This window comes from Eschscholzia californica, unplaced genomic scaffold (assembly GCF_041429995.1).
Source record: "Eschscholzia californica isolate CP2 unplaced genomic scaffold, dmEscCali1.0.p SCAF_6, whole genome shotgun sequence".
Classification (NCBI taxonomy): Eukaryota; Viridiplantae; Streptophyta; class Magnoliopsida; order Ranunculales; family Papaveraceae; genus Eschscholzia; species Eschscholzia californica.
This window is the reverse complement of record NW_028238483.1, coordinates 16,385,421-16,412,604: the sequence shown is the minus strand read 5'-3', so window position 1 is coordinate 16,412,604 and position 27,184 is coordinate 16,385,421. Positions and strand designations below refer to the sequence as shown.

Here is a 27,184-nt window from a genome sequence, read left to right as displayed (position 1 = left end):
TATTAATGAAAAACATTTTGATTGTCCAAATTTCTAGCTCGCCTATCATTATCTCGAGGTCTAGGGATGAGAGAGAAAGAGATTCAAAAGGTTAGAGAGAAGAAAGAACCCTATTGATTCATTCTCCATTACCCATTAACAAAGAACTAGAAAGAGAAGGTTTAGAGAGAGAAAGAGAGAGAGATAGAAGTTGAAGCTACCCAAGGAATGAAAGAGGAGGAAGAAGAAGAATATGATTATAGAGTTATAGAAACAAAAACAAGATCGAGATCATTAAAATGGTTGGGTAATTTTCAAAAAGATTTGATTGCTGGAGCTGTAATGGGTGGAGTTGTTCATACAATTGTTGCCCCAATTGAAAGGGCAAAACTATTATTACAAACACAAGAGAGTAATTTAGCTATTGTTAATGGAAAAAATAGAAGATTTAAAGGGATGTTTGATTGTATTATTAGAACTGTTAGAGAAGAAGGTCTTCTTTCTCTATGGAGAGGAAATGGAAGTAGTGTTATTAGGTATTATCCTTCTGTTGCACTCAACTTCTCTCTCAAGGTAAAATTTTACTTCTTTGATTTTCATTTTTGAAATATTTTGCTTGTTTGGAATTTGGGTATGTTCTATTTTGTGTTGTTCTTCAATGTAATGAAAAAAACTTGACTTGGTTTGGTTCATGTTGCTTGGTTTTGCTGAATAGATTGAACCCCCATAAAGATTGTTTATGTTTGAAATATTGGGGAAGAAATTGATGAAATTAGAGTTTATGGAATGTGATTCCTCTTCTGTATGAGATATCCATTTTTTTTTTTTATCAAGTATGAGATATCCATTTGTATTATTGGTCAAGTCACCATTTCTTGTTTAGTTTGCCCTTATATATAGGTTATTTATATTAGGTTATAGACATCCGAAATCTTGGAGGTTGTGGAGTCGATAGTCGGGGTATGATTTACCTTCATGCCTATTCAAGTTAATATAGATACGAATGAAGTAAAAAGTACTTATCATGGCGTTTAGTGCTTAGTTATTGTGCCCTAGAGTGCTTAGTTATTGTGCCCTAGAGTGCTTACTTCTCGTGGCCTACAGGGTTAGGTGTAATGGCCTTTAGGATAACTTGACCATGGCCTTCAAGCTTAGTTATGAATGTATATATAGATTTCATGGAAGTTTTTATGCTTATTCAGTTTGATATAATCATCTTTACAAAAAAACAGTAGAGTCTACACCTTACACCATCTACCCAAAGTTCACCCAAGGAATATGATCAGTCAAAATCTAGAACAATGCTAGGTTGATACAAGTTTCAGTACACATGATTCGACATAGGTTAATCTAATCTTCCATTATTCACATTTTACGGAGATGTGCATCCTCAGATCTCGAAAACAGTAGCAGCCATGGTCAGATGACTTGTGTCAATTAGTGTGTCATGAAATATTAATGTGAATATCTGCTTTCATTTCTTGGAATGGTTCTTAGCTATAACTGGGTGTAGCATGTTACAGGGCATTTGCAATTTTGCATATTAATGGAAATGAACTACTAATGCTACTTTTGAGATATAATCCAGTACGAGACATGAATATTTTGCTATAGAGACATAACTTATTTGCTAATAATTTGGAAGATTTATATATGGTACCTTCAAATCCAATAAAAAAAAGATGTAGTTAGCCATTTGTCGATGAACAAGAGCAATGAGTTGAGGTCGAAGCATGAACATGAAGCAATTAACCATCAGTTAACACACACCAAATAGATACTAGGACTAGACAAACGCCTTTCGTGGATGATTTTTAGTAGGTAATGATTGATTTCCTATATGCCTATCTAATCTCTTGATATTCCCTTCTCTATACTGTCAAAAGGTCTGGAAGAAAAATATAATCCTTCGCTTTTAGCTAGTGCTGTAATAATCTCGTGGACTGATTTCTTTAACTACATAATCTGTATCGGATCCTTCTGATTGACATGCCGGAATACAGACCTCCTTATAGCAGGTGTGCTGAGTTATATGAACACTTAGAGCTCCTCGCTCGTCATCAATAATTTCTAACCTAAATAAGAAGCAAACCATTATCGCCTTTTACCCACAAAAGCAAAAAAGCTTAGTCAACAAACATGTAACTTCATAATTTACATTCTCAGAGTGATTCTGACTTGATATCCGTGTTCCTTAAATTTCTTCGTCTTGTCAAGAAGTCCAAATCTTATATAGAACATTTTACATATAAAATGAAGTAAACAAGATTCTCGATTCACCAGTTTGTTGACATTAAACTTAATCTTTGGTATTTGTTGTTGTAAAGAAAGACAGGAAGTTAATGAGCTTACTGCAACATGAATCATGCTTGTGCATGAATATCCTTGATATAACCTTTCATGGGGAAGCAAAGGAAGTAAGTACTTTTCCTTTATGAGTGAATTCTCATAAGCGTTGGTTTCTCTTTACAGGATCTTTACAAAAATATTTTAAGAAGTGAAGAATCCCAAGGTAATTTTATATCTGGTGCACCTGCCAACTTTGTCGCTGGAGCTGGAGCAGGTTGTACAACACTAGTTATCATCTACCCACTCGACATCGCTCACACACGCCTAGCAGCAGATGTCGGAAATAACGAAGCTCGTCAATTCAGAGGAATCCGCCACTTCTTAACCTCAATCCGCAGAAAAGATGGAATCAGAGGAATCTATAGAGGCCTTCCTGCTTCTCTCCATGGGATGATTGTTCACCGTGGTTTATACTTTGGTGGGTTCGATACTATGAAAGAAATGATGTCAGAAAAATCTAAACCCGAGTTAGAATTATGGAAACGTTGGATGGTGGCTCAAGCAGTTACCACTTCAGCTGGTCTTTTGTCTTACCCATTGGATACTGTTCGAAGACGAATGATGATGCAGTCTGGGTTGGAAGAACGTATGTATTCTAGTACGTGGGATTGTTGGAAAAAGATATATAGGACCGAAGGGGTAGCTTCGTTCTATCGCGGGGCAGTTTCGAACATGTTTAGGGGTACTGGTGCTGCTGCTATTTTAGTTCTTTATGATGAGGTTAAGAAGTTCATGAATCCGGAAGGGTCGTAGCAGGAAGTGATTTGAAGTCAGTCTCATTTGGTATAGAACAGCAATTTGCTTTTCTTCTTAAGGTAATATGGCGGGCTTCCACGTTTTTGTGCCGGTATAAGGCGATAATGGAATAGAGCATCATTATTTAGATAATTTTCTTTTGTTTTATTCTTCATTGAACAGATACAGAAATCAAGAATGCTAAAGAGGAGGTAAAAGGACTAGTCAGAGCATTTAGAGAATTTGCTGTTTCTTGTGTACAGAACACTGATTCAACTAAAATTTTATTCTCTGTTTGCACATTACGTGAATTATTTCCTCCTTATCAGTAAGAAAGGTACTAGTACTAGTTAATATGGGTCTGAATATTTATCGAAATTTCGCAAATGGGTTATCCTGTCTTATTGCACACATACAAACCTATGTGGCACTTTAACAACCGCCAGATTTATGATCAATTTGTATATCGAGACAACCAAACTAGAAATCTAAATAAAACTCAAGATCATACATCGAGGCTACGAAACTTCAATTTCTAGGAATCTGAATAAAACTCAAGACCTGGTGGCTCCAATTGAGCCACCTTAATATTTTTAAATGCAAAGAGCCAACGATTTTAAAAAATTTCGCAGAACATATACGCTGGCCCCAAAGAATTGCTGATTAGCTTAGCTCAAGGTAGGGGCGGACAGTTAGGTTGCTATCTATATGGAGCGGCTGAAACAGCTAGCGGTGGACAGTTATCTTGGTACCTAATGGAGTGGCTGAAACATTAACAAAGTGACCTACCCGGAGACTGAAAAGCGCTTACGAAGGGAAATTTTAATATAAACAAAATGAGCGACCCCAAGACTGAAAGGCCCTTACAAAGGGAAATTTTAAGATAGCTCTCTCTAACTCTCTCCAAAACACCTCTCATCCACCCGCCATTACTACGAGGGAAACCTACGAGACTGAAGTAGTCCTATAAGTGTTAACATGGGCCGATTACCCGATTATCTCCCTACTAATTGATGCTCTAATATGGTTAGAGAGCATTCTGAAACCAAAACCTTACTACAGAGAAAGATACACGTAGACAGGGACACGGACAGAACACGAGCCAAAACAGAAGATCTGCAGAGTTCTGCACAAAGAGAGAGAGAGAGAAGTGATCCAGCTGAGAGAAATTTCGGCCAGATTTGGTGTAGAAGAAATTTCAGCATGTGACAAGCCTTCAACATAATTCATATTAATTTCATTTACCTCCAAACCACATTCCAAAACCAAACCCAACCAAAAAAAAATTCAAGAGTAATGATTGATAATATCATATAATAGTAACATATATAAAATCAAAACTGCAACCAAACTCCAACCATTCTTTTTCACCAACTCTTTCTCTCCATGTCTTCTTTCACCAAGAACTCAAGCCAATCTCTAAACTATAATCAGACAATATTCGCTTTGGGCTGTTTGATTCAATTCTTACTGTTGCTTGCACTCAGGAGGCCTCTCACCCTGTTGACCTTCGTCCCGTTGCACTCTTCCGCTTTTCTGCAGTTAAAAGAGTAAGCCAAGAGTCAGTTCTATTGATCTTAGTTCTAGATTAAAACTGTTATTATGGCTGTCTAAAAATACTTTAAACAAGAAACATCTGAAAAGAAGATTGTTATTCAACTCGAGAGTGAAATATATTTTACCTTCTTTCTACTCTTGTTCTCTTCCTCATCATCATCGTCGTCATCTTCTTCATCCTCATCTTCCTCATCATCATCATCTTCGTCACCCTCGTCTTCATCATCCTCACCACCTACATCAATTTCTTCATAATCTTCAGCCTCAGCAGCTTCTCCAGTGAACCACGACACAGCATGTGGAATCAGTTTATCACGAATGGTGGACCTTCATCGAACACCCCAGTTTCCAAATTATTCACGAAATTCAACCATTACAACATAAAAAAAAATGTACATGAGAAAGATAACATGAATCACTGAATACACATAGATATCCAAGTTGGCAAGATCTAAAGAGATTTTACCTACATGAGTATTCGACATCATCAAATATCTAAGTAAAAAAATCAACTTACCCAATATCATAGTCTTCTTCCATTTGTTCTTGAAGTAATTGAGCCTGCTAGCAGATGAAAGAAACTTAGAATACTAATGAGGTGCCAATTTACACAACCTATGTCTTAAATTATTTGAAGAAAAGTAGGACTTACAGTCTCTTCGTCAATGTCATCTTCATCCTCCGGGATTGTTGGAGGCTTAAAAAAGTTGAAGAAGCTATCACAGTCCTCAGTTTTAGTGACGGGCTTTGTGTTCTTTGATCCTTTCTTTGGCTTCTTTTTCAAAATTTTCTGTGTCAAATTTTTGCTCGGGTACCATTCGATATCCGTCCTGGTAGTGTCCAATTTCAAGTGAGTTTTAGTTGGAAAAAAAAAAATAAGCACAGTGATGAAGAAAAATTACCCGATCGCTTTTTCTAGAACAGGTTCATCCTCATCTACCATGTGGTATATTTTTGTTAGAACAGAATTTTTGAAATAAGGATTGGTATCAAAAAAGAATTCGAGCTTGAAACCCTTCATGTCTTCAACTCTACACCATTTGATATCTTTTAAATACTTGAGAGCCGGTTCATCACGCTCTGTAATCTGGAAAAGAAAACAATCAACAAAAACAATCATTTGATTAAAGCGTACAACCTCTAGGTTTTCTCCGAGAGCTATAAATCTTTGAAAGGGAGCTTGTTTGGAGCCAGGAAGGAAGTAGTTTAGGTTGGTTTTTGAGCCCTAGCCCCAAGGGAGGTCTCTAATCTATCATGTCAGTGATTCTTTCGAATCATAATTTTAGGGGGCTAGGTTGTTTTGTGTTGTTCTTTCCTTGGTGGGAGGATGCTTTATTGCCATTCTCCCTTTTTGTCTTTGCTCTTTTTTCTTTTGTTTTGCTTTTTCCCTATTCTTGTTTCTCTTTTTCCCCTCAATATTAATTCAAATTATTCAGAATAAGATAAGCCACTTAAAAATAATAAAGTGTGTGCCCTCCTTACCGTATCAGCTAGTACATCATTTGTCTTCATTGCATTCAGCCAAAAATCGGGAACACCTTTTTCTGTAAAAGAAATTGATACATAATACAAAATAAGTAATTTTTTTTAATAAACGTAGCTTATTAACACTTATGTACTATGGGCACCTTCTGTGTCTTTGTCTGCTTCTTTATCCACTTCTGCTCCTTTAGTGACTCCCTCGACATCAACAACACCATTCACAATATCGTACCTCTGTAATGTAAATAAGAAATCATAAGTGCCCTTCAAACAGATACATATTAACCATAGATCGTACGGTTTAAAGTAGATATACCTTAGAATAAAGTGGTTCATACAACTTTTGGTACTTGGCTTCAAGTGCAGCTCTCTCCTCAAAAAACTTCGCCTCAAAAGCATCATGTTCGCTCTGCATATTGAGGGAGAAAATATCAAAACCCCGTACACAACAGAAATCTGCCCCCAACAATTAGTATCTTATTGGATAAAAGCAACTTAAATTGCACCATTTCTTAGCATATTTCAAGATAAAGTAAAGAGACGGAGGGAAACTGTGAGAAAATGTAGAAGAAAAGTTGTTTCTAATTATAGAGAAGCAGAGGAAAGGGAAGACCTAAACAGGATCACAGTTTAACGAAGTTGGAGAAATATGTGTAAAAAGACATTCATTTCCATAAAAGCATCAATCTGACTAAGTACTAGAGCACACAGAAATATAATTCATAAATTATACTGAAAGAGGTTATATTCAGATAGAAATTATTACTTGGTAGTAGGAAACCAATATAACTAAAAGTTGGCACCACAAAAAGTCATGTAGGATGAAGTACGCAAATCACGAACCAAGAATTTAAGTCAAGAAAAAGAATCCATGACATATCCAAAATTTAATGGGATGTTAACCATTTGACATCTCAAAAACTACGATAGGAATTAGCGATTTAGCGTGAGTGATGGGCTCACATGCAATAATTCACCCAAGCATCTAACCCAACTAACTCACTTGGATGAATGCATCATGCATCAATAGATACTACAACTAAAAATATCAAGAGATCTGATTAACAATTAAAGTCATGCACTCATGCTTTTGGACAGTAAATCAGAATTTCTCGAGTATTTTTGTATACCAATGACTAAGGTCTATTAAGAGTTTACAATTACCTCAACATCTTATGATAAGAATCAAGCAGCAATGCTAAAACGAATTGACCTTAAGATTAAGGAAAGGATTAATCAAACTAACTAGATGGATCATCATAAAACCATATTATAAACATAGCTTCTAAGATAGAACAGAACAATCAATAAACCCCAGTGAGGCAAAATACTTAGAAACCCTAGAACTGAATGATTCAAGCAACCATAACAAACCTGAATCTCTCGGAGAACCTCAACGCGCTTCCTGACATTTGGAGAGAGAGATTCAAGTACATCAGTGTGCTGTCCTGCCAAAGACTCAAGCTTATCCTGCCCAAACCCAATAAGCCATAAAAATCAGCCAAAAGCAAAAAAACCCTAAACCCCAGAAGCAAGTACATAAAAGAAAAACTAGATAGAAACAGGAAAGAATGAAACCTTTAGGGCATTAACAAGTCCAGCCCGATCCTCAGCACTAAGGGCTACATGTAAGAAAGAAGTGAAGAAGATGAAACAGTTGCCCACAAAAAAATCGAAGTTCAGAGTGTCAGAATCACAAGATATGAATAAAGATTAGGTTTTTCCTTACCAGCAGCTGCACCTGGCAAGGAAGCACCAAGATCGCCCATGTTGAATTGATCCTTGCTACTCATAGTGAAAGAAAGAAAGAGAGAGAGTGATGAACTCGAATGAAAAAGAACGAAAGAAACTAAACCCTAGAAACCAAAACCCTAGGAAGGGATGGAATGAAAAGGGGAATAGGGGGAGAGAGGTTTGGTTAGTGTGGAAAGAGAAATGGCAAAAAACCAAAATATATTTGAAAGTTGAGTTAGTCGTTCTCCGCTATATTGTCACTTTCCAGCCAAAACCTAATGACACGAGCCCACAAACGCTTTTTATTTGTTAAAGAGAGAGCCCAACAAATTTTTTTTTTCTTTTTTGGTGAAATGGGGGAGCCCAACATGTGATATTGATTCTTTCACAAAAAAGAAAAAGACATATACTCCTGCAGGTTACGGGTTCGATTTTGAACAAAAGTGAAATTCATGGTTTATTGAATTTAAGTTATTACAAGTATAAATAATGTAGTTAGATGACTTTTTGGGTCATTAGTTTCGTTGGGTTTTACAGACGAGTAGTTTAGTTGGGTTTTAGGTTTCTTTATTCTATGATTTAATTCGATAGTTATCGTATTTATTGCATATTACTGATGTATCAATGTATTTGTGATGACTTTAGGAGTCCATTTTTAAAAATATGCATGACCCCTTAAGATGACTAACTCACTAATGACCCTCCAAAAGATGGATTTTATTTTGGCCCTTATTTGCACATTTCCATCCATTAACCGTTGGTCAAATCACTTTCATTTTCCTTTCTTTATCACTCTATTCAAAGTTTATTCCTCTCGGCACATTCCTTTATTCGTGGGACATTAGCAGCATGTCACAACTCATCTTTCCTTCTTTTACAAAAAAAAAAAAATCACGTTTCCGGTAAGGAAAAGAATAGGGAGGTGGAAGGTGTTCAGCATTCTCGCACCGCGCAAAATTTTAAATGCTCTCGACACTTTTTTAATTTTTTTAAATATTGACTACAATGGTCATTACAAAGGTATTGTGGTACATCTCGCACCGTGGAAAATCTTGGATGCCCTCGATATCTTCTTCCTTTCAATTTAATATTGACCACAATGGTATTACAAAGACATTGATACATCAATACGATGTGATAAACACGATAACTGGGGAATTACTACTAGCCTAGAGCCCGACGAAATTGATGGCCTAAAGCCCAACGAAATAAAATGACCTAAAAACTCACAAAAACTCTTTATTTATACCCAAGATCAATATTCCTAGATTTGCACTTCTATGGAATCGAACTTTGGACTTCCGCATTGGAGAGTAGATGTACTTAGGGCAAGTCCAATATAGAGCCACAGACTCCCAATTTTGGGAGCTCCTAACTTTTTTCAACTCCAATGTCGAACTACCAAATCCAAATTATGTATGTGTGGGATGTACGTGTGCGGACACTTAATTTCAATTTTCAACTATGAATAATTTATTTCAAATATAAAATAAAAATTTGATATTTATAGAGAGAGATAGAGAATTCTAAAAGATAAAAAAATACCATAAAAAAATTAGAGAAAGAAAAAGATTTAGAACAATTAAGATTTTTTTGAAAAAATTAGACAATTTTTTATGGTGGCCAATACGTGGACAACCATATTTCTTATATGGACAACTATTTTCGGGTCCGATGCAAGTCAACTATGCTTGACTTAATTGACTTTAATTTAATAAGGAGACAACTCCATAAAGTCTTAAATATCAAGAGCTCCTAATTTGTGGACTATTACCAAAATAATAGTTGAAACCTAATCTATCTTCTTCTTCTTCATCATCTTCTTCTTCTTCTTCTTACTTTCTTACTTCGTACTCTTATTCTTACTCCTTACTCCATTCCCATAGCCATAGAAGCTGGCTTCTTCTTCTCGCTAATTAAATTTCAACAAGAAAGTATCACAATGGAGACAACATCTCAATGGAGAAACTCCTGAAAGCTGCAAAACCCTCTAAAAGTCTTAAACCCTCTAAGCATCACAATAGAGAAACTCCCGAAACAGTCACTGTTATTGATAATCAATTACCGACTTTCAGGTATCAATAGATTTAAGCAGTACCCAAACAATTAAACATATTAACTAATTACTTGATCTAAATCCCAGTTGTATAGTTTTAATTGATTTGAATTACAGTAAGAAGGAAACAAATTAACCTTCGAATTGGTAGGGGAGGGTCGTGGGGGATGCTTAAGGTATGAAGGAAAAGATGGAGAAACCCTCAAATCACTAAAAATTTCATTCCTTGTTATTTGTAACCAAATCCAATTCTCAGTCATCTCTCTACCACCTATCTCGTTCTCTCTCTACCCTCACCTTCCCTCTTTCTCTACTGTAATTTCAAGTGTGACCAAAGATAAAATGTCGTCATTCCCTAGTTATTTTATTTGACCAACAGAAACCAAGGACCATGCTCTCTCTAGAAATTTGGATGTTGGTGGTAAAGATCAAGTAGTAGGAAAAAGAAGACTAAACTAGTTTAGGGTTTATGGAGAGGGAGGATTTAAAATAATACATCTAATTTTAAGAGGACTTGGGTTAATAATAAAGAGAGAGTTGTCCCCTTAAAACGGGTGTCCATATAAAAAAAATTATTTTTCTGGTTATCTATATAAAATATTTGTCCATATAAGAAAAACGATTGTCCACGTATTGGTCACCTTTTTTATTTAAATAAAAATTTGACCGTTAGGTAACTCCCCAACGACCACTTTTAGGGCTGGGAGCCGGGGAGGGTGGGGCTCCCAACCCCAGGGCTCTCGGGTTGGAGCCAATGGGGGCTCCCAAACTTGAATTTAGGAGCCCCAACCCAACCACATTGGATTTGCCCTTACCAAGTAGGCTACTAGTTGTTGGCAATATCTTTTACTTTTAGGATGTCTCCATGAAGCAGCCCGTGTAAATGTTTGTGAGTAAAGGCGCCGTCTATAACACTTGGAGCAACTCCAACCCCAGTCTGTCTTAGGCAAAAAAATCATTTTTTTACCAAAATTTTCAGCCTTAACTCAACCTAAAAAATTCAGCTCTGACCCTAACCTCTCTTTAGCCATAAAATTGGTGCATGTGGGAACGCATGTGGACTTTTTGTGGGTGTATGAAAAACGTGTGTGATCTTGTGTATGTGCGAAACACGTGTTTGAACTATTTTCGAAATAATATTTTTTTCCCAAGGTTGGATAATTATTCGGGTACCGACACGTTGGTGGGATGTATTCTAATTATTAACATGTGAGTTTTTGTTAGAGTAAAAAAAAAATTAAAAAAGAAAATTAAAAGTAATTACATTTATAAAAAAAGAAATTGGAGAAGCTCCAACGGCTAGAGAAGATCCCAAACATGACCGTTGAGAACCTTCAGCCGATCCTAAACATTGAGTTAACTGAAGTTCAAAGAAGGGGCTGAGCTGACACCAACCCAGGTTGGATGGGTCGGCTAAGGTCGAAAATTTGAATTTTCCGCCTCAACAGACCCAGGTTGGACTTGCCCTTAATAAGGGTCGCATTTAGAACTTGCGATTCTTAATTCAGCACCGAGTACCAAAACACTTAAGAGCCAACAACAGGTAGCCCAGTTGATAAGTGCATACGCAGAGGTCTTAGGTTCGATCCCATGGAAGTGCAAATTGAGGAATAATGAACTTGATTATAAATAAAGTAGTTTCTGTAGGCTTTAGGCCATTTAATTCGTCGGCTTTAGGTCATTTAATTTTGTCGGGCTTTATGCCAGTAGTATTTGGGCACTTATTGTAGAATAAAAACACTTAGAGGGTGTTTGATTTGTACACTTATTAAGTGATTTTCACTTATTAAGTGCGGGCCGGCAATTTTAGGGCGTTTGTTTTTTCACTTAATAAGTGAAAATCACTTCTAAGTGGTGGCAAAGTAAGTGCAAAAAAATAAGCTCCAATTGGAGCTTATTTTTTTGCACGTACTTTGTAAGTGCTAAAAAAGACATTTCTATCCTTCTCCTAATATTGTAATTACCAATATAAGATTAACTAAGAAGAAAATCTTAAACAATTGATAAATACAGAATTTTTTCGTGACTTCCGCTATGATTCTTCTCTAACTTCACTCATCCTTCACCTAAGTTTTCCTCCTACATTTTTTTAACATATCTTCCTTCACTAATCATGGAACACCCAAACTCCATGATACAACTAAGTTCTTTCACCTTCATAATTCTTAATTATTTACGATTAATATTTTTGACATAGCATTCGTAAACCGCAATTCTCTTTTACCTAAACTAACGAACTTATTACGAATTAGTATGAAATGCTAATGTGTAAATACACTAAAGTTAAAACAGACAATTTTCCATTTTTATAACATTTAGATTTAATATAAAAATTATAATCAAGCACTTAGAACCGATGAAAAACAAACGCCATAGCACTTACATTTGATATCACTTACTAAGTGATTATCACGTAGTAAGTGATAGCACTTGTAAGTGCTACCAGTAAGTGATATCACTTGTACGTGCTAAAGCGTTTGTTTTCCATCACTTCTAAGTACTTGAGTTTTGTTTTTATATTGATTCTAAATGTCATAAAAATAAGAAATTGTCTATTTTGACCTTAAAGTATTTACATATTAGCATTTCACACTAATTCATTGTGCTCGCGAGTTTGGATACAATAGAATTTTGGTTTATGAATACTTTATGTTGAAAATATTAACCTCGGATAACAAAAAATTATGAACGACAACGAACTTACGTTGCATCATGGAGTTTGGGTGCTTCCGTGATTAATAAAGGAAGAGATGTGAAAAAAATTTAGGAGAAAAGCTTAGGTGAAGGATGAGTGAAGAAGGAAAATAGTCATCGCTAAAGTCATAAAAAGGTTTTTACTCATCAATTGTTTAAGATTTTCTTTTTAGTTATAATTATCTTGGTAATTATTATATTCGTAGAAGGATAAAAATGTATTTTTTAGCACTTAGAAAGTAAGTGCAAAAAAATAAGCTCCCACTTGCTTATTAAGTGAAAATCGCTTCCCAAAAATCAAACACCCTCTTAAACCCACTTGCTTATTTGCTTCAGAGTCCGAGAAGTGAGACCTCCTTTATCTCTTTACTGGAGAAGAAGGAAGAAACAATGGACATCTGTGAACCCAGTAAGAGGATGAATCCTAAATCGTATTGGCAATCACCTTCTCACCAAGGTTGGTTGATTATACTCTCTATTAATAAAATGAAAGAATTCAAATTGGGGATTCTATTCTTTGAGATCCTGTATCATTAGAGACAATTGAATTGCCTACTTTCCTTATTGGTTCTTATTAGATTAGTATAGTTTGAGATCTTGTGTTTTGACCTCACCTCCTTATACTGGTACTGATGATTCCAAGGTTTTCTTACTTCCTGATGGATATGAACACTATGATCATGTCCTTGTATATTGTTACCCTGAAAATAGCCAATGCAGAACACAACACTCACCTAGAAATGTTATAGGTGAATCATTTGTTAGAACCCTAGTTTCCTTTAAAAGGAAGTTATATGCTAATATGCTTTGTGTGTTGAAGATTGGATATTTGAAATCAAAATAAATCTTGGGTCTGAGGATGTTCAGGATCATCAAACACTTAAAATTAGGTCGTTTGCCCTAAGTCCGAACTCCTATTTATATCCTTGCCTAACACATTATGTGGTGTGTTTATCGTGATGTCTGCAAGATCAACAAATTAACAGTTTGAAAAGTTTTGACAAGCTAGTCATTTCAATACATATATTGAGGTTGGATTTCTCTTTAATGTATTGGTGGCATATATCAAAAGTTCGGGTGGTCATGTCTTCTTTCCAGGTGAAAACACTGAAACTTGTCGCTCAGCGGCGAAGTTCGGTCTTTCAAGAGGTTGTGTTTATTATATTATGCTCGGAGATAAGAGTTTATATCAATTTGATTGAGAAGGCCAAGGTATATCAGTTTCTTTGTCGTGTGAGGAGTTTCCATTGCCATGGTTTCATACGATTAGATGATGATGATGCCTTCACTAAGAGTAATTACGTTCATTACGTTATTTTATACTCTTTGTAACAAACATTTGATATGGTTTAAATTATAGGGTTTGTGATGGAAGAACAGAAAAATATCCAGTAATGACAGAGGAAGATAACATTATAAAGATAAAGGAAAACCAATTTGTTTGATGAGGAAGATCGGGAGAAAACAATTAATGGAGGAGAATTAGAAGACGAGGGAACAAATTGGAGTATGCTTGGGGGGGACATCTTGGAGCAAATAGCAAGTTATCTCCGTCCAGTTGATTATACTCATCATCATGCAGTATGTAGAGAAAATCGGTTGGCAATGCCTGCTAAACGTTTCTCGAAGGGCGACTGGCTACTGATGCCTAAAGGCAGTAAAACCATATTTTCTTAAATTCCCTTGACAAAAGTAACAATAGAACTCCCCCCAATTACGTGGTGAAGGAAATTTCTTATTAGTAGATCTACGGCATCTTGGAAAATTGGTTCAGATATTTAGATTGGATCTCCGTAGAATGATATAGGTTAAAGTTGAAAGTTTAGGAAAGCATGCTTGTTCATCAGCTATATCTCCAGTATATGGGCAATCGCTCTAATCAAAGTATAGAAAACAAAATCTACTTTCCTCGATTACATGGTGAAGGGGTCTTACTTTATTCTCTTGATACAGACAGGTAGCATTCTAGCGGAAGTCAAATTTCTATCTAGGATTTTTATGACACAAAGGAGCTGTTGAATTGCAGTTGGATTGAACCTAACTGGTCAAAAACATCACCTCAAGAGCTCCACCGGTTTTAGTGTTTGCCTTTGCACATGATTGATATTCACGCTTAGAAATCAGTACGAGTTCGTTACTTCATTTTAATAGGGAGTTGTTTTCTTTCTTTCACCTTCTAGGTTTCAAGTGTTCTTGTAGTTGACATTATTGATTTTGATGAAGTTTATAAACAACTACGATAATTATTTAACGAGTTCACTCTATGAGATCGCCATGGATTTCCCTGACTTAGCTCCGAAAACATATATGTATACATAAGAACTCTCATGACTGTAATTAAGTATTAGTACTTTATTAGTCTCACCCTTTAGTACATATCTGTGGGCATCATTTTCATGGAAGTAGGCGAAGGAAACATTGGTGGCAAATTGCTTCTTAAGTTAGTTTTTATCTCGATCCGTATTAGTATTGAATTTTCATAGTTAAGTTGAAGACTTGAAGTGTTCAATTCACTTAATTTTTTTCTTCGAAGTACTTTGATTTGAAAGATTTCCGCATTCATAGTTTGGAAATGAATCAATCGCTCTAGCTATGAAGGGTTGAGTTCATGTTCTCCTAATGGAATTATGCTGATGTATCACTGCTGAGGAAGACTTTAAGGGTTAATCTTTAGCTTTTTATCATTACCCAGGTTTAGCTTCACTTATTGGTTATTGTAATTTGATTTTCTCTTGGAAAAAAAATGCAGAAGTTGTCTTCTGGCAGACATTCTTGTTCTGAATTCGCAAGTGAATCCTATCTAGCAGAAGAAACATATTTTTCAGGGCTGAAGTAAGAGATTGAATATTGAAGGATCAGTTCCTCATAGTTAAATGCTTCATAACAAATCGATCGAGAGATCTAAACTCACCCTGTCCACCAACTTGGTCTAGTACGTTTTTGAGGTAAGGTTTTATTCGTTTGTGTTCTTAGCTTTCTTGCGCAATTTTTATCATCTTATGTCATGTCTGTCTTTCTTTGCTGGGTTATCTGCTTGGTTCTACTAGCTTTTTACGTGGTCCTATTAGGCTGCTAGCTCTGGTTTCGAAGGGTTGAGATGATCTTTGGTTGACCGGAACTGTTAAAATTTACCAAGTTCTACTTCTCCGCCTGGAAGATAATATGACTTCTAATGTCCGACTAGTTTGAATGGTTGATTTTAGGTTTACTTAAATCAAGCAATTCAGATTTAGACAATGAGAAAAGAAAAAAAAAATCATGCAAGTAGAAAATGAGTGAAGAGAACAATCCAAATTTGACTCTCTTGTCTAAGGTCCTGTTATTCCACAAGTGAATACATACATATTATACAAAAAGAACCGAAAGAATCGCGTTATGGTTGATATTGAGGTTTTTAATTTGAGTATTTCTATTAAAATGTGAAAAATGAAAATATCTGTCTCTTTGGTGACGTTGGTTCGTGTTATACCTATCACAACAGTAGAATTATTTGACGTCACGGCGTCGTCACTAGTTTAGTGAGATGCCTTTGTGAAAGTAGCACATGACAAAAAGATTGGAGGATTCCTAGACAAAACTTAAACTTCCCACTTAGAAAAGGTAATGTAAATTATGTAATGAATTATTTTGGTGGGTACACTCTAAAGGATTCTTTCTTAGTTTCCATCATTAAGGGAGCACCAAATTTGAAACTTTTCTTTCTAAGCTTCACTATTTAGTAGTTAAAATCTTTCTTAAGAACTTGGAACCTCTCTTTCTCTCTCTCTCTCTGTAAGTTTAATGGCTTCACCAGAGGACACTACTCTCCTACTAGGTTGGGTAAATGTTGATTGGCTCTCAACAAGGGTACCCACAACATCAATTTTCTTCACCTTGGTAGCAGCAATGGTGGGTTTTGTGGTGTATTTATATGCACCTTATTGGGGAGTTAGAAGGGTACCTGGTCCACCTACAACTCCTCTATTAGGACACCTTCCTTTACTTGCTAAGCATGGTCCTGATGTCTTCAGTGTCCTTGCCAAACGCTATGGTCCTGTGTTTAGGTGCTTCATTTATTACCTCTTTTTCTTTTCTTCTTGCTTCCTTTTCTATTGAGAATTATTGAATGGTGTAGACTGGTTTATAGTTTTGCTAAGTAGATCATTTCATTCTTAATTACTACATAAGAATTAGTGGCAGCCATGATTAGACTTTCGTGTCATTAGAACTTGACCTCAAAAAACGAATTACTTGTCTTCTCATTTGCAAGCTCCTATTAGTTTGGTAAGAGCAATATTTCTCTTTGGACGAGTTTCATCTTAATTACATGAAACAAAAAAAGATACATCATACTATATCCGAAAGGGGAAAAATTAAAATAGGAAAAATAATTTTGTTATTTACTAATTGAATGATAATTTGGGATTAATGAGAACAGGTTTCATATGGGTAGGCAACCGTTGGTAATTGTAGCGGATGCAGAACTTTGTAGAGAAGTTGGAATAAAGAAATTCAAAGATATTTGTAATCGAAGCCTACCTTCTCCAATATCTGGTTCCAGTATCCACAAGAAGGGTCTCTTCTTCAGTAGGTATATATATTTGATATTTCTCTATTACCCATTTGTTTCCCAATCTATGTGGCATATGCCTATTGGGTACTCGACGAGTAATCAAGATTACTTTTGATCGACACATAAATTAGACCAGACAAAAGTGTTCAATCATAACTCTTGCTAGTTTAGGTTTAGCCGAATTGAGTCACACGAAGGGTTCACAGTAATTATTTAACTCACTAAGTTAGTGGTTGTCTTTTTCTAAGTCGGACCTGGAATCTAACTCGAGGTTTGAATTTATCAGATATTAGAATGTTTGTTTATTTGTCTTACCCATGATGTCCAACTCGTCCAAATAGCTGATTGAGGTAATTTTGGGTCCATTTGATTCAAATTTAAAAGAGTCAGTGAGCAAGGTTCAGACAATAAGAAATGCAAAATCACCACCGAATAGAGATATCTGACTGACTTTTGACTTTGCAGTGATACAAGATGGTCAACTATGAGAAACACCATAATATCAGTTTACCAACCTTCGCACCTATCAAGTCTCTTGCCTACAATGCAATCAGTTATAGCATCTGCAGCTCAAAATCTTCCTACCTCTGAACAAGAAGACATCACAATCTCTAACTTATCATTAAAATTGGCGACTGATATCATCGGTCAAGCCGCATTCGGATTTGATTTTGGCCTCTCCAAAGACCCTTTGGTGAACGGTTCCGTCGAAAGTCAAAACAATGAAGAAATCGCGGACTTCATCAAGCACCATATATATTCAACCACTACACTCAAGATGGATCTCTCAGGATCATTCTCAATCATACTTGGTCTACTCATTCCCATACTCAGAGACCCATTTCAGCAAATACTTACAAGAATTCCATGGACTACAGATTGGAAGGTACATCAAACTAATCGAAAACTAACAAGAAGACTCGATCAGATCGTTGAGAAAAGAGCGGAAGACAACAATCGAGGATCTAAAGATTTCTTATCACTAGTACTAAATGCTAGAGAATCGGATAAGGTTGCTAAAAATGTGTTTAGTTCCGACTATATTAGTGCACTAGCTTATGAACACCTTCTGGCCGGATCAGCGACGACTTCATTCACATTATCTTCGATACTTTATCTAGTTTCAGCTCATTACGAAGTCGAGAAGAAGGTCTTGGAAGAGATTGACGGGTTCAGGGTGCTTGATCAGATGCCTACTGCTCATGATCTTCAATATAAGTTTCCTTATCTTGATCAGGCAAGAATTTGGTTTGATGTAAACCTACCATGAATTTTAGGTTTGCATATTAGGTAATACTAAAGTAGTTTTATGTGATTGTGTTCTTGACAGGTGATTAAGGAAGCAATGAGGTTCTATACTGTATCTCCATTGATTGCAAGGGAAGCATCAAGACAAGTAGAGATAGGAGGTTATGTCCTCCCAAAAGTAATACTCTAACCGAGCCCAAGCCGACCCACAGGTCCGCCTTTTTCAGAATCAACCGACACTGAATCGTAAACTTTCTTGTGTTGTAGGGTACATGGATCTGGTTAGCACCTGGTGTCCTAGCAAAAGATCCCAAGTATTTTCCTGAACCAGAAAAGTTCCGGCCGGAGAGGTTTGATCCTAACTGTGACGAAGAGAAAGACAGACACCCATATGCTCATATTCCGTTCGGACTTGGTCCACGGCAATGTATTGGAATGAAATTTTCCATACAAGAGATAAAACTTACATTGATTCATCTCTATAGAAGATACGTATTTCGACATTCACCGAACATGGAAAACCCCTTGGCTTTAGAGTATGGTATTGTACTCAACTTTAAGTATGGTGTCAAGTTGAGAGTGATCAAGAGATCACCCTAGCTCGTTTATGAATATTGCGCTATGTCAATTAAAATTTCTATTCTACCAGTGTAAAGATATTCACCCAATGATGGCTTAGGCATCCGGCGAGAGCCATAGTTAATTGGTTTTTGTCTCTGAAGCATCAATGTTTTGTTCCATTAACCGATTTTCCCTGAGGTTTATCCGCCATCCAACATTCTAACCTGTTTTGTTACGTTCACTTGTTTTCCCGTGGGTTGACTCATGATTCTTAGGGTGTGTTTGATATCTCCTATTTTCATGGAAATAAAAGAATTTCCATAGTAATAAGTATTTCCACCGTTTGATACGAAATATAATTCTATGGCTTTAATTCCCTAGGGAATCTATTTCCATGAAATAGTCCACTTTTAATTCCTTGCTTCCCTCTAGGAATTACTTTCCGTGAAAAGTTAAAATCAAAATAAAAATATTTTAATATATTCGGATACTTGAAACTTAATATTTATCTCCATATATGTTCAAAATGACATTTTTACCCATAAAATTTAGTAAAATAAACTTTTATTTATACATTGGGCAAATGATATTTTTGTCCTTACTAAATGACATGTTTATAAAGTTGTCAAAATGACATTTTGATTTTATATAGCCACAATTACATTTTTACCCTTTTATAATATCAAATTGACATTTTACCCTTATGTTGTCAAATGACATTTTTACCCTCGTATGATATCAAAATGACATTTTTACCGTTATTTGGTCTGAATGCATTCTTACCTTTATCTTGTAAAAATGGCATGTCTACACTTTTACATTAAAATGATAATTTTACCCTTTTATAGTAGTAAAATACATTTTTATCTTGTTTTATTCACAGCTTGACATTCTTACTCTTAAATTAGCAAAGTGACACTAAGTTAAATAATTTTACAACATAGAGGTAAAATATAGTTTTCAAAACATAAGGGTACAAATGTAATTTATGCAACATAAGGATGAAAATGTAATTTTGAAACATTTTTTTTGTTAAAAGTAATTCTGAAACATAAAAGTAAAAATGTCATTTTGACTACATAAAGAGTAAATCAAAACTCTTATTTGAATATTATATTCGTAAAAGTTTGTTGTCCACCAAATAATAAAGTTTGTAATTCCACGGAATAATAAATAACTACCAAACGAAAGAGCTCTTATTTCCACGAAATAAATTCCATGGAAGACTTTCCATGGAACTCTTTTATTTCAATGGAATTGTTTTCCTGATATTAAACAAGTTACTTAAGAGCACCATATTGTTTTGAACTCGAATAAGGATATGGTTTTTTTTTTGTTGAAGTACAAACCAAACTAACAACAGGAGCCTAAGAGAAACACTGGTATAATGAAACTGGAAGATCTGAAAGAGATAGCCACACCCAGGATCCCGCGTGCATACGACTCCATTTGGCCAATTGATCTGCTTTGTAGTTTCCCTCTCTGTGAATGTGCGTGTAGAGAACTATGGAGAAATGTGCTTCTAGCTGATGCACTTTGTCGATGAGTTTGCTTGTCTGCCAGGATATATCTGATGTCTCGTTGTTTAGAAGTTGAACTATATTACTATTGTCACTTTCAATTTGTAGATAAGAAATTTTCTTTTTCATGGACCACTGGAGAGCTTTGATGATCGCCCAACATTCGCATTCTTCAGCGTTTTGTCCTCGAACATTGCATGCCATAGCCGCAAGGAAGTTTGCTTGGTCATCATGCATAATACAGCCGACCCCTGCTAATTCCTGTTCATTCATAAAAGAGGCATCCACATTAATTTTAATATAAGGCGGTATTGGTGGCGACCATAAGATAGTCCTATCCATCGTTCGATTTATGTTGTGGAGGTTTGACATAGAAGTAGAGCACTTGATTTGATCAATGATCTTCATGGGTACTATCTGAGTATTGGAGAAGCATTTATCACATCTTGCTTTCCATATCTGCCAAAGGGTGTAAGCAAAGAGGCCACTTATTTGTTCATCAAGTTCTTTCCAGGAAATAATCCATTCAAGCAGATTAGTGATATTAATAGAAATAATATTAAAATGGAACCAAATCACTTTCGCCAAGTCGCAATATAGTAGGATATGAATCATCGTTTCATGTTCCTGACAAAATTCACAGTTAAAATTATTACCAACATACTTACCAATTTTCTCTCTTACCGGTAGGCTGTTAGTACAACATTTCCAAAGGAATAGTTTGATTTTAGGCTGTATGTGCATATCCCAGATGAAGGCCCATTCCTTTCGTTCAATAGGATAGTGTTCAGTACGAAGATAGTAGTACATGGATTTAATAGAGAATTTACCTGATTTTGTAAGAGACCATCTGGGTATATCCTCCATCTGTGCTTGTAAGTTAATGCTCAAGATAGAATTGCAAATGTCACTGTTAAAACATTGAGTTAAAATAGTCGAATTCCACATATTATTACTATATAATCAGCTGAGAAACTACCATGAGAGTGCTATTAGTGGGGTTGCTTATGGGTGGTGGGTGATTAGGGATCCAGTAATCATGCCAGATACTAATATTCGTACCTTTGTTAATATCCCAAAAGGTAAGTTTAGTCACGTTATCCACCTGTTTGGAAAGAGACTTCTAGAGCCACGAGTGGTGGTTTTTGGCTTGTTTAGGTTTATGCTCCTTGGTAAAATACTTAGCTTTGAGAATCTCAGCCCACGGAGAACCAGGATCTTTAAGGAGGCGCCAGACCAGTTTACTCAGAAAGGCTTGGTTGTCAAGGTACGGAAAACGAAAACCTAGACCTCCAAGCTTTTTAGGAAGACAGATAGCCGACCAATTAATCGTATGAATGGAACGGGTTTTTCCCCACCAGAAAGCTCTTTGAAGAACTTCAATGCGGTTGCTTATACCTTTAGGAATGGCAAAGCATTGCATTTGGTATCGGGGAACAGCCGCTGCTATTGTGTTGATAACAACAGAGCGGCCAGCAGGAGAGAGGAGAGACGATTGCCATTTAGAAAGTTTATTCTGGATTTGAGTAGTTAGGGACGAAAAAACTTTTCTTTTATTCGCACCAATGAAAAGATGAGTGCCGAGATACTTATCAAGATTCGAGGACTGATGCACTTTGAAATTACGAATAATCATACGCTTGAATTTCGGGTGGGTGTTTTTAGAAAAGAAGATCGTAGATTTGTTGAATTTAATCATCTGACTAGACGCCCTACAAAAAATATCAAGAATGTTCTGCAGCGAGGAGATATTAACCAGAGAGTTATGACAGTAAAAAAATCAGTAACAGGCCAACAAGTCAGTTGCCTGACAATAAACAAATGTAGATTATGAATTTAGGGTGTACTTTACACGATATTGCATTTATGTTTGAAGAAATTTCCGTGCGAATCAAAAAAGTGATGTACATTCCATATTTTCTTGTAAAATTACATATGTGACATCCACTAGGATAATGACACATATTTTGTTCTATTTACAAACGGAAATATTACTGCTTTAAAATTACTTTTCTATTTTTTTCTCTCCAATTTCCACTTTTCTCTCTAATTTATATTCTCTTTCCAATTTCTACTTTTTCTCTCAATATACAATCTCTCCCTATTTTCTCTGGGTTTCTAATGAAAATACATAATATGTACTGTAAATAGATTAGTTTTTATACATTTTTCAAAATTCTTACACTTTCTGGAAATTATAGAACATTTTGTTATGTACAACACATAAACAAATGTGCTGTACATGATTAACTGTATTGTACATATGGTTATGTCATATACAGTTCTCAATTTCATCACACTTTCTCAGAAAAAAGTTTAGGACCTTTTGTTGTGTACTGCACATAATAAAATGTACAGAACATAATCAAATGTCCTATATACTCCTTCCAAAACGGAGCTTATTTTATTGAAAATTTACAAAACGTTTTTTTTTTACATACAGTACATTTGGCATACGATTATGTCTTATACATATGACATAATTAAATGTATTGTACATTGATTGTGTCCTACACACTTTTCAAATTTATTATAATTTCTAGAAAGAAAGTATAGGACATTTTGTTATGTACACTACATAATCAAATGTCATGTACTGTACATATGATTGTGTCTTATACACTTTTAGAATTTCTTACACTTTCGGAGGAGAAAGTATAGGAAAATTTGTTGTGTAACAGTACATAATCTAATGAATTACAACTATCGGATAACAAAGCAATCCCTCTTTATTGATCATCATCATCAACATAATCAACATCATACAAACAAAAAAAAAAGAAAAAATCTAGATCTATTTAAGAAAAAACTCTACATCTGTTCAAGAAAATTACTCCATGTTGAATCCTTCAAATATGTTAAAAATAATCTTTAAGTCCCATAATCTTTGCTTCACGGATTTCATCATAAACACTAAAGGAAGAAGATCATTCAATTGTGTAGAGAGAAAGATGTTGAAGAAAATATAGAGAGAAAAAAATGGAAGGTAAATATATGAAAGAAAATCTAAGTCGGTGTCTCGAGGAAATAAGAAAATTTTCCGGGGAAGAAAGTTTCGGGTGGAATCTTTTTTTTTGTTTCCTCCAAACACTGCCACTTTTAAAGCTTTTTATTTTCTTCCTCCTCTATCTTCCTTCCCACTACCATACACTCCGGCGAGCATTAACTTTGACGACACCACCAAAGCTAATTCCGGCGACCATTAACTCTTCTACTCTCTCTCCCGCTTCTCTCTCTCTCTTTCCCTCTCTTTATACTCTTCTATGGTTTGTCGAAGGGGAGACTCCTTCGCCAGAAACCTCGTCTCAAAAACCAGACGAGATGGTATGATTCTACTAGACAAAGCGTTGTCTGGTAGAACCAAATAGCTTCGCCTGGATATGGACTCCAGATCCAGACGAAGTGTTCCGGCAAAGGGACCATTTACTTCGCCAGAACTTAGAAGAAGGAGAGTCGAAGAGGATACGATGAGAGGGAGGAAAGAGAGAGAGAGAGAGAAAGAGAGAGAGATAGAGAGAGAGGAGAGAGAGAGAGAGAGAGAGAAAAAGAAAAGATAAGCTAGAGAGATATAGAAAATGATGAAGTCTCTGACCAAAATCTATTAAAGAAGATTTCCTTCTTGGACTGGAACATGCAGTAAATGGAAAGATGTACTTTTGTCAGAAAAATGTAATTTTTTTTTGTACTGTCAAGGGTATTTAGGATGAAAAAAAAATGAGAAAGGCTGACACTTTTCTGCCTATTTGGACCTGCATCATATTTTTTCTTTGCTAGGACAGGAGTTTATTAACCCCTGACTTTCTGGGCTTCCAACCAATAAATCCCTTAAAAAAAATCAATAAATCCATAATAAATGTCTCCACATCCTCAAGGAGTGTCTAATAAAGTGTCCTAATGGAGAAGGATTTTTAAAAAAAAATCAAAATCTTAAATGACACTCGAAGTTTTAGAGTCCCATTAGGGATGTTCATGATCTTTTCACTTTTTTTGTTGAAACGATCTCTTCACTTTTGAATGATCATTCTGGTTCGTCTTTAACTTTGTTGTGACCTCATCTATTGTCTTTTGACTAGCACACCGTCCTTTCCTTTTTCTTTTTAACTTAGCCATCACATTATGTGACCCTTTCCGCGTGGGGTTCCAAAGTATCCGGTTTGGTTGTTCTGGGTATAGCACGACCCAAATGAAAACAACCATTTTCGTAAAAATTGTTTGTCGAGAAACCATAGGAAGGTAACTTTAGATGGTTTATCGACGTCAATCGAGTTTTATTGTGACGGTTTCGAGGTGGCAAACTGTTTTATTAAGATTTTTTTTGTTGTAATAAGATTAGTTAAGCAGAAAATTCAATTTATGATTTGTCTGTGTGGAGCAATTGGAGGTAGGGGTGAAACCGGTCCCGGTGGACCAGTTTTTTGATCTATTTGAACATGTACCTATTATAATGATCCAGTTTTTATATGTAAAAAAACCCCGACCAAAAGCCCGTATAGAAGAAAATAGACCACCCATTTCAAAACTGGTCTTTCGGTCTGGTTTTTCGGTTTAAACCTAAATTGAATTTTATTTAACCAAATATTAACAATCAAAAGATTATATTGAGGCTAGTTTTGCCAACAGATCAAATTAATATAATCTAACAATGACAACAATTTCGCTAATTTTTCTTTCACTCAATATCGTATCGGAATAAGAATAATTTTTGGCCTTATGGTCTAAAAATCTACCCTTGAACACACTTTTAATCCTCTCTAATCCTAAAATCTATTATATAAAACAGAAGGAAAAACGATGGCTGGGACAAACATCCCTTTTTAATAAAGGATATTGTCTAGAAGCTCCTCTCAAAATTTAAAATATAGTCCTTCGTAGAAATAAAGTTACCTATTTAAAAAATGATAATCCTTTCCTTCTTAGTAAGAAAATAACTAATTAATTTAAGAAAAAAAGAAACAAAATAAATTTGAAGGGTTATAAAAAGAAATTAAAATCTCTCTTTCTCAATAAAATAATAACTAATTTAAGATAAAAGAAACAAAAAAATAATACAAAAAAAATAATCTAATATATAAAACAGAAGGGAAAACAAAAAAGAAATTAAAATATCTCTTTCTCAATAAAATAATAACTAATTTAAGATAAAAGAAACAAAAAAAATAATACAAAAAAAATCTATTATATAAAACAGAAGGGAAAACGATGAATGGGACAAACATCTTTTTTTAATAAAGGATATTGTCTAGAAGCCCCTCTCAAAATTTAAAATATAGTCCTTCGTAAAAATAAAGTTACCTATTTAAAAAACAATAATCATTTCCTTCTTAGTAAGAAAATAACTAATTTAAGAAAAAAAAGAAACAAAATAAATTTCAAGGGTTGAAAAAAGAAATTAAAATCTCTCTTTCTCAATAAAATAATAACTAAGTTAAGATAAAAGAAACAAAAAATAATACAAAAAAATAATAATTAATAAAAATCTCTCAATAAAATATAACAATAAATTCCGTAACATTTGATTGATATAAGTGTCTGTGTCCTAGGGCACGGGATATACCCTAGTGGGTTTATAAACCAAAATATTAACATAAATGGAAAGCTAGTCCTTTTGTATCCATCTCTAGAGAAAACACAAATCCCTAAAATTCATATTAAATCATAATACCTAAACTAACCTTCTATATAAACAAAAACTTCGTTTCCTTCAAAATCCTCAAATATTTGTTTTCTATTTTTATCTCCCACCTTCTCTCTCCAATCACGATCCTATTAACAAAAACGACTACCTTCATTCTTATCCAAAAACGAAAACCATTACTTTTTCCTCTCTCTAAAACCGAATCCTTTATTCATTCTACATTTTTTATTCTCGAAAAACTGTTTCATCTTCATTATACCGGCTGAAATCTTCATCGTTTTTTTGATTTCCATCATTAAAGGACTCAGTTCCCACCATTGTGAAGATCAACAGTTGCTTTCGAGGTTAGCAACAAGTTTAATTTTTCTTTTAATGTTTTTCATCATCTTCTTCAAAGATATTTATGATTTTCATTATAATCGGTTTCATCTCTGTATCAGCTTTTCAAATATTCATCATTATTCATGATTTTCTCTCTCTAAGATCTTCATATTCGATTTACGATATTAATGTTAAATCCTTGTTTACTAATTCATTATATTCGATTATGTTATGTTTGTCTCCATGTATTAATTTATTTTTCATTAGATTTAGGTTTCAGATGTTGATTTGTAGAACATTTCTTTATATCAGATCCCGGTAACTGTACCATTTTTGAACCAGAGAAGATTCTGGACGTTTTTTTTGTAACAGAATGTAAACGATGTGTAATTTAAAAGAAATTATGTGTAATTTATTGAACATGACACGTTTTTTTGTAACAGAATGTAAACGATGTGTAATTTAAAAGAATTTGTATGTAATTTATTGAACATGACACATTTGAACCAGAGAAGATTCCGTATAATGTTATTGTAACAGAATGTAAACAATTTGTATTTTCAAACAATTATAGGTAATTTATTGCGCTTTACACATTTGAACCAGTGAAGATTCCGTACAATTTTGTTGTAAGAGAAAGTAAACAATACATATACTTTATTAAACAATACTATGAAATTTATAAAACAATCTATATACTTTATAACATTTTCCATTGTAGTTTTTCATAATGATATGTATTGTTGACAATTATTTACATT

At 34.8% G+C, this 27,184-nt stretch overlaps 3 protein-coding genes and 1 pseudogene across 13 annotated transcripts; 3 read left to right on the top strand and 1 right to left on the bottom strand.

Annotated features, from left to right (window-relative positions):
- PM-ANT (Mitochondrial substrate carrier family protein) lies at nt 1-3,399 on the top strand. 2 transcript variants are annotated; one of them, XR_015228292.1, is made up of 3 exons: nt 48-552; nt 2,452-3,143; nt 3,247-3,399. XR_015228292.1 is itself a non-coding variant. In XM_086650661.1 (2 exons), the coding sequence occupies exons 1-2, from the start codon at nt 208-210 to the stop codon at nt 3,079-3,081; spliced, it is 975 nt and encodes a 324-aa protein (XP_086506787.1). In that variant the 5' UTR covers nt 1-207; the 3' UTR covers nt 3,082-3,399. The 2 variants fall into 2 exon arrangements, 1 of the variants encoding a protein (XP_086506787.1); XM_086650661.1 differs by having other exon boundaries at nt 1-552; nt 2,452-3,399.
- Nucleotides 3,400-4,267: 868 nt separating this feature from the next.
- LOC147532022 (nucleosome assembly protein 1;2-like) lies at nt 4,268-8,113 on the bottom strand. Its single transcript, XM_086647123.1, has 11 exons — nt 7,832-8,113; nt 7,681-7,724; nt 7,477-7,572; nt 6,419-6,511; nt 6,249-6,336; nt 6,103-6,164; nt 5,523-5,707; nt 5,273-5,450; nt 5,138-5,181; nt 4,746-4,947; nt 4,268-4,599 (listed from the first exon to the last, which is right to left on the bottom strand). The coding sequence occupies exons 1-11, from the start codon at nt 7,893-7,895 to the stop codon at nt 4,531-4,533; spliced, it is 1,125 nt and encodes a 374-aa protein (XP_086503249.1). The 5' UTR covers nt 7,896-8,113; the 3' UTR covers nt 4,268-4,530.
- A 4,758-nt stretch (nt 8,114-12,871) lies between these two features.
- LOC147532021 (cytochrome P450 711A1-like) lies at nt 12,872-19,130 on the top strand. 10 transcript variants are annotated; one of them, XM_086649134.1, is made up of 7 exons: nt 12,886-14,470; nt 14,540-14,630; nt 15,336-15,531; nt 17,004-17,156; nt 17,604-18,375; nt 18,469-18,564; nt 18,654-19,130. In XM_086649134.1, exons 4-7 carry the CDS (start codon nt 17,011-17,013, stop codon nt 18,984-18,986), a joined length of 1,347 nt encoding a protein of 448 aa, XP_086505260.1. In that variant the 5' UTR covers nt 12,886-14,470; nt 14,540-14,630; nt 15,336-15,531; nt 17,004-17,010; the 3' UTR covers nt 18,987-19,130. The 10 variants fall into 10 exon arrangements, with proteins under 10 accessions (XP_086505255.1, XP_086505260.1, XP_086505261.1 ...); XM_086649129.1 differs by having other exon boundaries at nt 12,872-13,043; nt 13,685-15,531; XM_086649135.1 differs by lacking the exon at nt 14,540-14,630 and having other exon boundaries at nt 12,890-13,043.
- Nucleotides 19,131-21,275: 2,145 nt separating this feature from the next.
- Nucleotides 21,276-27,184, top strand: part of LOC147532020 (cytochrome P450 711A1-like) — a 31,715-nt pseudogene continuing 25,806 nt past the window's right edge.

Excerpts from the sequence above, each read along its gene's own strand:
- LOC147532021 (XM_086649127.1), top strand. The coding sequence starts at position 16,367 with ATGGCTTCACCAGAGGACACTACTCTCCTACTAGGTTGGGTAAATGTT. Across the intron at positions 17,157-17,603 it reads AAGGGTCTCTTCTTCAGTAG|TGATACAAGATGGTCAACTA; the intron begins GTATATATATTT and ends TTGACTTTGCAG. Across the intron at positions 18,376-18,468 it reads AGTTTCCTTATCTTGATCAG|GTGATTAAGGAAGCAATGAG; the intron begins GCAAGAATTTGG and ends TGTTCTTGACAG.
- LOC147532022 (XM_086647123.1), bottom strand. The coding sequence starts at position 7,895 with ATGAGTAGCAAGGATCAATTCAACATGGGCGATCTTGGTGCTTCCTTG. Across the intron at positions 5,182-5,272 it reads ATGACATTGACGAAGAGACT|GCTCAATTACTTCAAGAACA; the intron begins GTAAGTCCTACT and ends ATCTGCTAGCAG. Across the intron at positions 4,600-4,745 it reads AGAACAAGAGTAGAAAGAAG|AAAAGCGGAAGAGTGCAACG; the intron begins GTAAAATATATT and ends TTTTAACTGCAG.
- PM-ANT (XM_086650661.1), top strand. The coding sequence starts at position 208 with ATGAAAGAGGAGGAAGAAGAAGAATATGATTATAGAGTTATAGAAACA. Across the intron at positions 553-2,451 it reads CACTCAACTTCTCTCTCAAG|GATCTTTACAAAAATATTTT; the intron begins GTAAAATTTTAC and ends TTCTCTTTACAG.